General features: G+C 38.8%; 1 protein-coding gene across 4 annotated transcripts in view; it reads right to left on the bottom strand.

The window, feature by feature from the left end:
- CNOT4 (CCR4-NOT transcription complex subunit 4) overlaps positions 1-13,088 on the bottom strand; it is a 76,253-nt gene that overhangs the window by 41,019 nt on the left and 22,146 nt on the right. For all 4 annotated transcript variants that reach the window (XM_064702167.1, XM_064702168.1, XM_064702166.1 and 1 more), the window contains exon 2: positions 1,774-2,017. In XM_064702167.1, coding sequence (XP_064558237.1) covers positions 1,774-1,947 — 174 coding nt within the window. In that variant the 5' untranslated portion in view covers positions 1,948-2,017. The remainder of the gene's footprint in view (positions 1-1,773; positions 2,018-13,088) is intronic.

Raw genomic sequence — 13,088 nt, 5'->3', positions numbered from 1 at the left:
CTGGTGTGGTCTCTGCATGACAATGTCTTTGTGCCATGGAAGAGATGTCCTCCTCAGCCAGACTTCTTCAGGCCAGTCTCTTACAACCCAGCAACACAGCTCCAAATCCACTCCAGCATATCTTGCAGTCCATAAATGAAGAATGTATCAACATAATCCTCATCTGTTATGACAGATGATGTCTCCTTTCTCTCCAGGAGTGGCCAGTATGTTTCATTCCAATCACAGCATTTACTCGAGGTTTCCTCATGAACAGTTTTTCTGAACAAACTGTATCCAATTAGGCTTGCACATCCAACCATAGGGCAGAGTATTCCACATTAAGAGCTCACCATATTTTAAAGAATTCAGACACCCAAAACCAGTGACTAGCACACTGCTTCTGTGATTCTTCAAATACATTTCACAAACTTCAAATAACAGGTAAAAAGTAGTGTAACCAATCCAGGAAAACAAAGCTACTTAGACAAGGAAATCCCAGAAATCTCGTGTTGTATCAGACAGTAGAAATCTTCTTGTACTGTAGGAAATTACTATACAGCATCATGTAGCATAGGTCATCTACAGCAGGTATCCCAAGTGGAGGAGGATTTGGCTGATAACACGTGGATCTATCTTGCAGAACACGAAGCTCAAATATTGCAGCAAATTGATAGATATTTTAAACAAACATCTTGCTGTGGGAAAACCTTCAGGCTTTCAGAGGCATCCAAACACAGGTCAACAGCAGCAGCTCTAGCATGGCCAAAGCTCAAAAGAGCAGCAAGAAAATATGACTGGAAGTGCTTATAAAATACTGTGGCAGTGAATAAAGATAGTGAGACCAAGTAAGATTACTGGGGGTCTGAAAAAGAAGCTGTAACATGAGACAGGAAGACAAGAGAGGCATAAACTAGGGACAGGACCATTAAACAAGATTAAATAGTAGGAGAACAAGAAGACATAAGTGGCTGCAACTACAAGAAGAGAAAGGCCAGGCAAGAAAGCTACAGTCAAGCGAAGTCATTAAAGACAAGAAGATACTGAAAAGGAATTTTATTAAACACTGAAGATAAGGAAATAATAAGTTTAAGCAAAACACTAGAAGGAGAAATAAAATAATTCAAAAGAAATAACAGGCAACTTAGTGAACTTGACATTTACAGTTGCGGCCAACCAAATCAGTCAGACATCAAGACACAGGGAGATACCAAGTACTAGCTTCAAGCATCTGTTAACAAGATCAGAATACTAGACAAACAGTCTAGACTTTGAAATGCTTCAAAATTTAACACCAGTGGATATCTTTCCAAAGATTTTTATACATTTAGTATCCACTAAAATATGAATTAAAAAGCTCCAGTGCCACAACAAAACAAGTAGGTGCTCTATAAATTTGCTTCTCAGTCAGCTCTCTCAGTTTAACAGAACCTTAGCTCTCAGCAAACCCAATGCTGGAATACTCACTATTCTTCCTGAAAAGACTCTGTTAATGCATTAGTACCTCAACTCAAAGGATTTTTATTTTTAGCAGTTCTCACAGCATCAGCATGCCTTGGTTCTGACTCGAAGCTTCCCCTACCAATCTGGTTCTGAATTTAACAAACCAAGACCAGCTGTGTCATAACAGCTTCAATACATATGGAGACAGAATCTGAAAGATCCAACACCTCACCCTTGATCTAGGCCATGGCTAGATGATTGTTTGCCGCAAGGAAAAGGATGTCTTTGGTACCAGCACAATACAAAAGCCTTGTGAAATATGCAAGACAAGCCGCTGTTCCAGGGATTTACCTTTCTGCAAGCAGGACAAAGTCCATTCTCATCAGTGCGAATGCGATGCCAACAGAAACGACAGATTTGGTACCCACAGGTGCAAGGGAAGAAATTGATGTCATCAATTTCCAGAGGCTCCATGCAAAGAGGGCATTCCACAGGGTCTTCCTTAGCGTCAGGGCTGCGAGACATCTTTATATGTTCGCAGAGCAGCAAAAGTTTATAATAACTTAATAGACCAAGAAGGTCAGCACTTGAAGGTCTGTAAGAGGGAAATAAAAAGAAAAATATTATTAAAACTGTGTACAACTTTTCTTTTGTACCTTTTAACATTTCAAGGTTTTCATCACTTTTCTTCTCCCCACACAAGTTATCTACTAAAACAAAAGTTTCTGCCAAATCAATTTGATTGTTTTTTTCCTACTTACAAGCCTTACAAGTAATAAAAAGGTGGTACTGGTGATGCACCCTCCCCACCTGGACAGACAAACACTTTGGCAGTTCACTGGCCTGTTTGGGTTTCAAAATGCAGATTGCAAAGAAATCAGTGTATACCACACACTGTTGTATGGTATGTACATAAACCTCCTTTAACTACTGCTTTCTTGAAGTCCTTTACAAACCCAAAGTCAAATCCTTGAATGCGGGACTTAATGTTTATGAACAATTTATTCCTTTGCTCAGAGACTTGGAACAATGAGATTTGCAGTAACATTTAGGTCATCCATTCAAACTTTTGAGGTTACAGAATTAACAAACAAAACCAAGGAAAGCTTCTTACTCAGGATAATTTATTTCTTTTGTCTATCGCACTGTTTTGATCCAGAGACTGATCTGAGATCAGCCTTAGGACTACTTCATTAGCCATGATTTTTCAGGTACACATCTTTCTACGTGTGTCAAACTTCCATCCAAGTCAGCTATCTTTTTCATCAGCACCCAATTCACACCAAAGCCAAAATACACACAATGTAGTTGAAAAAGCTCCAGTTTTAATTTGGAGCGCAGCCACAAGAAGATATTTCTGAACCAGAATTTTGAAGAAGGCCAATATTCAAGTCACTATTAATTTCCTGAAATCCGCCATTTGAGTATGCTTCTATTCTCAGTTTAAGGATGCAGCATAGGAAATTTACTTTCAGTCTCAAAACAAGACACTTGGAGTCACTGAGAAAATTAATGTGTGTGTTTTCTTCTTATTTCTTTTAAGTGACACTCTGGATATATGAAATTGTGTCCAATCTCAACAAGCTGTCTCCATCTGCTGCATGAGATATGCATGTAGATGGGGCAGAAATGAAGGGCAACAACAGAATTTTTAGGTGGACCTTTGGAAAAAAAAACAAAGGAACAAATGAACAAAAACTAAAAACCCATTGATAAATACTGAAAAGATGTGACCAGAATTGATAGCTGGATTGTCACACTAGCTTTAATGAACTACACCACTTCTTTAGAAATAAGTGAACTCTAAAGTTTTTAAAATACAGAATTCTTTTTACAATCATGTTTTTCCCAAAACATCACAAATGGAATTATAATTGAACCACATACACACAATCTGGAGTCCCCCTCTACCAAAAAGTTTTCTGTTTCATTTCTAACCAAAAGCTACTGGATTGTGTACTATCCAGTATTTCTCCAGGCTTTTATGAGAAAATCCAGAAACCAATTCTCACACACCTCTGTCTGAGGAAGAGAGACATTTAATTCTGTCCCTGAAAATAAGATGACTGAATTGTTGTGAGATCAAACCATTGCTCACAGATTTCAGTATGGTCTGATGTTAGCCCTACATAGCACCGATTTGATACTTTCCCAGCCCCCTAAAAAAGAAAAACCAAACAATTGGTTGTATTTTGATCTTCCTCACCCCGTACCACACTTCCTTGCATGAAGTCTATCTTAAAAGACCAAGAGGTTCCAGCTCAAGCCGGGACCCCTCACCTAACTGGATCAGATCTGTCTAGCATCAGTCTACAATACTCATTCTTGTCTGCATACCACTTCAAGGACAGAAATTCCTCTACAAGCAGCCAGGAAAAAACCCTGAGGAGGAAAAACCATACATGCAATCAAATCAACATCCAAATACACAGCAGAGAGCATATAGCTTTGTATGGGAATGGCTGCACTGTCACCAGGTTAACCTGCCATCACAGGCTGATACCAGAAGACCAGACTACCTGCAATTCCAGCTAGTTTGGTAGGCAGCATACCCTGCAAGCACAAAGTGCACTTCTGGTAAACATATACCACTGCCCTTGAGAGAAAAAGGTCCACTGGATGACCACAAAAAATAAGGATGAGAGAACAACTATTAGCTATAACTTCTCTGTATAGTATGCACTAGCAACAACACTGTCCTCTTTCTGACTGTCACAATGACTACAATCAAAAAGTTAAACTTGGATGATAATACAGCAGCTTTCATTTCATTATCTGTGCTTTCATTCATACTATATTCACAATCATTTTGACAGTCTCAAAACCAGGTTCTGGAGGTTTACCAGCGTTTCCTACAAAGAATGCTAGCAGAATCTGACCTGAAGGGAAAAAAAGGATTAATTTCTTTGGGAGCTCTGTTTTAAAGAACATATCCCGCTGGCTGAAAAATGGGAGGGACTGTTAAAAGGCCCCAAAACATCATTTAAGTAGTTATTAGGCAGATAACACACACTTTTACAGTAGCCTGTAAAGACTTTGTGTAAGCTTTTCACACTTGTACAGCAACAAAACCGTAACAGTATGAAAATTACTTTAAACCAAAGGGATAAACTCAACAGATTTTGCTCAGTTTGGCTTTGGATTAAACTTTGTCACAGATCTCCCAACAACAGGTCAGTGAGCACTCAGTATATTCCTTTATACTTCATACTCAATCCACCACATGCTCAGCAGCTCTGAGCCTATTGAAACACATTTAAGTAAAGCTATACTAGTACTATTGAATCTGTAGTTAAAAGAGAAACTTTCACCACTACAGTAAAATCACTGAACTGACTTAGGAAGTTATTATTTGGAATCTCCACTAAGAAATGTCATCAGTTCACGTGGATAAAAAGCATGACATATTAGCTAGTGCCTCTGGGATATGCAGATGAGCTCTAACAAAACTGCAACATAATTAACATTTATGAGCTGTTTAAGTTAACACCAAGAGTTCAGCAGCTGCTAGCAATAATGTCAATAGCTTGCTTCAGTCAGCAAATGGCCCGTTATTTTACAACAAGGAGTAAGGAGCAGCTGTGTGCCATGTTTCTTGAAACTGAGGAAATATTTATTTACTTGGCCACAGACCATTCAAGCATCCCATTTAGGGATTCTCCACTGGAGTGTGTCTCCATTTCAGAAGGGTTTATACACCAGGATTTGTGTCTGAAATCTGCATCGGAACAGCACTTGTTTCTTTGCAAAACTGGAATAACATGCAGAGTAAGGCATCAAAAATGCATTCTGCATATAGTTCATGCCCTACCAAGAAACACAGTAACTAGTCAGCTCTAAGACTATTCCAAACAATACCAGATAAACAGCACAGGAAAAGTAATGAAGCAATAGCAAAAACCAAAAGGCAGTATTATATGTTGTGCTTGATCCAGAGTATTTTGTCTCTGGGATCAAGTTCAAAGAGATGAAATTAATCACGCCTCAGGAGAAAAGGAAGAAGATTGTGCACATCTACATGTGCTTTACGAGCAGATAGAATCTGTACATACAGATACATACATATCCAAAACTCCATGACTGAAGTCAAACATGGCTCCAACAGTTCACCAACCTGTTTACAGGACACTGTACCAAAATATTCGCATAGAGATGAAGCAGAAGTGGACAATGTCCAGCAGCATGCTTTAGGTGTAGTGATTTTGTAAAAGGTAATATCCAAACTACAGAAATATGAAGTTCTGTGCTTTATCCTTTGTACTGTACCAACTAATAAGTTCTTTTCCAAACACATACGGAATGGAAAAAATGGAGACATTTTTATTAACTTTAAGTGCTTACTTAGCAGATGACAGCTGTGTCTAATCAGCTTCACCAAACAATTGTTACTCCTGATAAAATCCTCTGGACTTTGCAGTTGAGGAAAAAATGATCCTACTATTTTGAGGGTGCTCACCTAAACATAACTTCTAATATACCTAGTGATTTCAGCCCATTTAGGATGCAGACGCTTGTTGCCTTTCTCTTTTGCACTTGAGGTGAGCAAGCAAATTTAACTTCCAGCAGTGTATTTTCCCTACTTAATTTTAAAAGGGGTCATAAAAAAGGAGGGGAGGAGTCATAGGAAAAAATAAACTTATTATGCCTTGTTTTTCCTCAACAGTTTGAGACTTGACACACACTCCTCATCTCTCTAAAGCAGACACGAGAACATCTCCATTTGCTGGCAGTTCATTTTAGTAAACATGTCCCTTAAAGTTTAAGTTCTCCTCCAGGAGAGGCAGCTAGCTCCAGAGAACACAGACACATTCTTCTTCTCACACGATGGACTGAATCCAGCCTTGCTACCTGCTTTAAGAAAACACAAGTGCCACAGACAAAAGTTCTCAAAATCCAGTTATGAAAAAACTCAGTAAAGACTCACATCCCAGAAAGTATTTGGAGACTTAGGGCCTCTTGAAGGAAAAAAATATCCAGACATGCATTAGCTAATGTTTCACTTAAAGTTCAAACATACCTGACACTTGAAGTGAAACAGGTCGGAGTCTGTGCACTGAACCTTTAGTAAGGGCTCATTAAACTTACGCAAACAGAAACCCATGCTTTTTTCCTGGCCTTGTATCTCTTGAAACTATCAGCCATGAGAAGTCTCAAAACCTCAGTGTATGCAGATGCTTGCCCACACAATGCTACTGGGAGGGCAGCTCCCCCGGCAAGACCCCTGCTCCCACTCTGCTGAAGGATCACATCCCTTTCTATGCTTCACCTCCGTGTTGATGCACATACGAGCTGGAGGGAGAAGGACCAGCAGGCTGCAGACAGCAGCAATAATGGGTTATCCCTTCCTTGAAGCAGGGGAGAACCAGCAGCTCTGTCAGCACAGCACTCTCCTTCAGGCCAGCTTTGCCATGGGGGCACGTTTAAGTCGGCTGAGGCACATTTAAGACAACCTGCTTCCACCAGTGACTGCTAGAAGGAAAACAACACCCACCTTCTTCAGACTGCAAGTAAGAAAGGCGATCACTTCATTGCATTGAAACTTCACATTAAAATCTTTCATAGGCACACTACAAAAAAAAGCCAATTTTTGCTGATTTAAAAACAGAACTGAGGGAGATTTGGTGAGTTAGCAGATAATCCATATGGCAGAAAGTTCACATATGCAAATACCAAATCCCTGTAACAGACACAAGACGAACTGTTTTCACAAAGTCATCCAAACAATTCAGAAGAATCTGTGAAACTTCGACATAATTTTCCATCTTTTTGACATGCTACCCGGTATTTGCCTGTCTTTTCTGCGCCCTACCAAAGAAGAGAAGTCCCTTTCTTCCACCAGCCCTTCACTCACATCAAAATACAGTAATATTTTACAATCACCTGGTTAGCAACACTGACATATGAGACAGCCAGCATTTTCAGGAGTACTGAAAAGGGGCTATGCTTTTCTGAGTTTTATGGCTCTGTTACTGACTGGGAACAAAGACTTCTGTAGCAAGCAAGCAGGCTCCTGAATTCATCCAAGCTAATTTTCATTTGAGACCAATGAAAAGTTCACTTCCTACTTCTATTTCCTGACTGTGCTGAACATTTAAAGCTAAATGTACTATGGATTGTAAAATCATGTCCTGTAATTACAAAGTCCATCATCCCCCACGGCCTCTTTTTGGGATGTTTATTACTGTGTTTGTAATCTACAGCTACATTTTGATTGCAGGAAAACAACTTCTAAGAAAAGTTAAGACGCTGACAAAGTCCCAAATGTTTGGAAAGTACAACCAGGAATCACACAGTCATCTGAGTACTTCTGAAAACACTGTTACACTGGCTAGGATTATCCCCAAGTTATTTAGCTCAGAGGTCAAAACTGAAGCCTCTAGACACTCCCCTGCTTTGTCTCCCTGCAGGTGCCTAGGGAGCTCACCCTCATGGTCTCAGACTTCAAATTCTGCCAGCACAAGCAGCTGTACCATCACTTGAACCAAAGGACCAAAACCTAACTATCTTTGCATCATGATACTTAACTAAATCCATCCTCCATCTCCATCACACAGCCATACAGAAGCTGGCTCAAGTATTGTGAAAACACAGAAACAAACATCTAGAAGTAGCAACTGCTCAAGCAGCATGTTCAGCAACAGTGCAACACAGCCAAAAAAAGCACCTGAGAAGTTTCTACCTCATGCCTTCAAGACAGCTAATAACAAAAATAGTCAGATGACTCCTGCTAAATGAAAAAGGAACTAATCATTCTTTATAAACCCAAAGTGAACACAAACTATTTTAAGACAGTTACATGGCAAAGAAAAAGAAGTTATAGACCACAAAAAAATACTTTTCTCTCACTGAAACTGAACCAAGAATTGGTCATTATTGGCTTATGTTACAGCACCCAGAACACTGCATAAAGGGCTACAGTGACACATGAATGCCAAGTAAGATATTATTTACTCAGATAACTTACTTTCTTACAAGTCATTAACAGAATCAAGACAATTTATTCAGAAGGAAAAAAGGCCAAGTAAGATTTTGACAAATTCATCCACAAGCTCATAAAGGTCTGCACATAATTATACAAGACAACACTATCCCAGCATGTAGGTCATCTCAGTCAATGAAATTACAAGCATAATACTGGCCTCTAATTGTAAAAATTAATTTCCCACATTCAATCACATTCAGTTCTAGGATTCCTTTTCTTCCACTTTCTTCAGGCCTCTATTTTTTATTTTCTGTACTTACAGCATTGCTATATAGATATTACATGTCTAAAGCAATTGGATAATGAACTAGAAATGGGCTATACAATTATTAGTTTACATAGTTTAAGTCTCTGTCACACACACAGACCATGTAATATTGCTATATATATTCCAGCATGGTTACTTCCTTCTGACAAAGTAGGTGCTCAAGCAACAAGTGAAGCAAAATAGCTATACCTCTACACATTTGTATACAGCAAATCATATATCACAAATTGCTGTCAAAGGATGCTGCAGAGACCATAGCATGTAATACTAAAACAAAAATAAATCTGTCTGCTCTCGTTTAGTATTAAATATGTTCCATCTGAACTACTCTGAAATCCCTAAATCTCTCATTACTGGGAAAAAGGTTACTGTTCCATGCCTTGTAGTTTCTCCTCAGAGTATCTGCTACCAGTCACTGTCAGAAACATGATCTAGATATACCAGCTTGCCAATCACACAGCAACCACAGGTGGCTATGAACAGGCTGTTTGGGGAATGGAGGGTCTTTATGGTGCTCACACAGTGCTCCAGCATCAAACACCTGCTTTGCAATTGGGGTGTCTACACATCCCTGTGCCATAGTACAATTTTTCCACAATGTTGTGTTCTATCTAGTTCCTACTAAGGTGCTACATACACTGAGACACGATCTACAGATCAATTTAGAACTTAAACTCCAAAATTCACAAAAATTCAACATGCCACCCCCAGTCACCACATCACCAACACCCTTCCCCTCTGCCCTGCCATTCAGGATATTCTTCCACCTCCCATGACAGCTCAGCTCTCTCTTCCTGTCTCCTAGGTAATCCACTCACCATCTCCCATTTTCATTTGATCTCCTGGCACCATTCAGGCTATTCACATTTCTGTAGGATGCCTTCACCCAAAAGATGAAAAAAAAACCCCAACATTTGTTCCAGGCTTCCAGGTATCAGAGTTTTTATCAGTCCATTTCTTTCTTCACAGAAGAGGTGAGAACATGCCATTCTATAACAAAAGTTTCTTGTGTTAGTTTGTACTAGATAGCCTTCTTAATAATGGCAAATATTCTCAGATCCAATTAGAAAGAACAGCACAGGTCTGAAGAACTCCACATCCTTTAAAGAGCAATGACCCAGAAATTCTTACACAGGAAAATCAGCCCACTTGAGGCTGTAAGACTAAGACTGTATTTGAATATAACCCATTTGCATAACTCAGCCTGCAGCCATTACCTTCTGGATAATTTTCCAGAAGGATTTACTTTTGACCTGTTGCTCCAGCTGCATTAGTTCACACAGACTTAATATTCCAACTGGTCTGATCTGCAAGTCATACCACCACTGAAGAACAATCTGGCACAGAACACCAACACAGTATGCTCAGAATTAAGCATGTAATTTTTATTTTTTTTTTAACTTGCATTCAAGGACAGCTCAGCTTTCACATTATAAAAAAACCTCTTGATTTGCATTTTCACAGTGCAGCATGAAGACCACTGCAGCATCTTTACAAGTCCTAGCCTGCTTATCCAGCTGTACTCCTTAAAACTACAGCAGTTATACTGCCCAGTGCAAAAAACCTGTAAGCAGTTTTCTTATTCGTTCCTGGATATATATGTTATCCAAACTAAGAAAAAGAAAATTCAGTTAAAACTCCTGCAAACAGATCTCCAGAGATTTAAGTATCCATTAGATAACTGCCTTTCTCTATAGCAGAAGAATTCTCTTATTTGCCCTGAAGAAGCAGGTACAGAAACAGTACCACACAAAGCATAACCAAACAAATGGAACTTGTCATCAGAGCTAAAGCACACTACACATTAATTTTTTCTCTAGATTTTTTACAAAGATTCTAAGATTTTTAATCATCAAGAGGCAGCACTTTTGCTCTTGGGAGAACAGTATCCAGTAGCCAACACACACACTTCTGAAATTATCTTGGGAATAATACTTGGCAAGTTAGAACTGCTAGGGGCAGGGGGGAACAAGCACAAAAAAGGGGGATAGAGGCTGATGACACTGAAGAGATATGCACTCTTATTTGCAGCATCATGCACTATAAAGACACACATATATTCCTTTAGCCAGTAAGAATTACCAAAACAGCTAGTAGGAAAATTAGCTATAAAATCCAAATCAGCATAATCACAGCTTATGGCTTCTTTTCTCAACCTGCTAAGTGTATCAGGAACTTCCCAAATTCTTTAATTCTCCTTATGAAGTGCCAAGTTGTCACAGCAATATTAAGTGATAACAAAGTGATAACAAACCAGGGAAGTGTAGCAGCCACATACTAGTATTATCAAAAAACCCTCACACAAGACACACAGCAAGTAGTAAATTTTGTGTTTAAGTGGGGGGATTGACCACCCCACATGCCTTGCCTCTAGCCAAGAGTCCCCTTGAACATTGTTTGTGATTTCACAGACTGTTTGAGCTGTTTTTCTTCAATAGAAAGAGTACAAATCAATGTAAAAGATAACCCTTTTACCTTGTTACTGAGACATGAATAAAACTAAGAATTATTCACTCTGAAGCTTAATAACAGCTGAATACACTTCAGAATGAGGATATGGGAGATCCAGCTAGGGTTAGTAACTACCCTCAGTTCCCTTCCATTGCTTTCCCAATTTCAAGGATGCTAAGACACCAGAAAATCTGAGACAGAAGAAATTTTAAGTAATTCTCTAAGTTTCTTATGTATGTGTTAAAAATTTATTTAAAACAACCTTCAAGAAACAGGTAACAGAGTATTTAATGTTTATTTGTTTCTTCTCCACCTTCTCAATTAAAATGTTTTTATTAGGCCTTAACTCACTTGTCCAATATTTTCAAATAACTTGACCTTTACAGAGCAACAGCTATGATGCCACTTTCAAGTCATTTTAAACAGCAAGCATGAACATAATATCAGCCTAACTACTGATTTCTTAGCAACAACAGTATTAAATCTCTCATGTTTTTCCATAATCCATGAAAGCAAAAAGACTTTGTGGTTGGGTTGGAAGGGAAGAAAAGCACCCAAATTTAAGACAGAAAGAAAGCCTTATATAGCTCATCTATAGGTTCTGGATGAGTAGTGATTCCAGCTTGAGTGCTTCTGTTAATCAAGTAATAATGCAAACCACTGAGCTCAGAAGAATAAAAACCCTTTGTCAAAGTCCAAGCACTTCTCAGTGCCCACAATTCCACCCTGAAACTCACTGGCAGCTGATGCCAGAAATTAGAAGACTGGCATAAAGTAAAGCCACAGACTACATTGGAAATGATGTCTTATACTAGTAAAACACAACTATTACTGCATCCCTTCTCTAGTCACCAACTGTGAAGCACCTATGTCAGTGCCTCCCCTAAAGTTTGTACTTTTATGTCTAACATTAACTTAGGTAAAAAAAATCATTTCACTCCAAAATCATGTGGATACTTACAAGGAATCCAAATGAACATCTAATTCTGCAGACTCTAGCTTTATTCCTCATAACTCAGTGTCCTGCTGAAAGCAATGAAACCTTCTCAGGTCTTTTTAAGCATGAAATGTGATAATCCAGAATAGTTTGAATAGTACAGATAGAGGGATACAGGATGAGCCTGTCTCACTCAGTTTCTAAAAAGACCTCAAAAGGAAAAAAATTAAGGGAAAAGTAGCCTAGTATGTATATAATAAAATCTACATTCTTTAATCAGAGTCAAAAAACTCCTGAGATTCCTCTCTGAAGCTGCAATTGCTCTCCCATAAAGCCAACAGGAACCACACCTTTCTGTCTCAAGGTAATGTTTCCACACCTAGGTCAGCCCTAGGAGCAGCAGCATCAGCAGATGGCTACTAACTGGAGCTCTTGCCTTTAACTGAAGATCACAATAGAGTAAGTAGTGATAATGATCAGACCCCTGCCCAGTCATCACCATACAAGCCATTCTTGAAAAGGTCAAGATGAAGCAGAGACTGTAAAATTATTTACTTTAAAAATATTCAACACTTTGTACTTCTGGATCTAGAGACATGGTGTAGGAGCAATAGTCAGCTGCTGTTATTCCTCTACATAGGACAGAACTCAAGGAAAACTGCTGGAGCAGTAACAGCTTCTGACAGACTACCAGCTTTTCTGTACTATCCCCTTTAAACTATTTCCAAGTCTGAACCAAGTACTTTGCCTTTTAGTGACTGATTACATACAGTCAAACCAAGATGAAGAATTTGAGGGTTTTTTAATCACGTAACTCACGTTTTTTGAATATGCTGTGGTCTACAGCTCACTTAGAAAAGAAAGAAAGAAAAGGAGAAAAAAAAATGAACAGATCTCCTGACTGTGTTCCTGATTCAGCACATGAAGAACAATGCCAGAATTTTCTCTTTAGGATCATGAAGCCAAAGTTAATGAAGTTGCATTTTGAATTTTCAAGAAAAAGACACAGTTTGAGTAAGTGAATGACA

This window comes from Zonotrichia leucophrys, chromosome 1A (genome assembly GCF_028769735.1).
Source record: "Zonotrichia leucophrys gambelii isolate GWCS_2022_RI chromosome 1A, RI_Zleu_2.0, whole genome shotgun sequence".
NCBI lineage: Eukaryota > Metazoa > Chordata > Aves > Passeriformes > Passerellidae > Zonotrichia > Zonotrichia leucophrys.
This window is presented reverse-complemented; position numbering and strand designations above follow the sequence as displayed.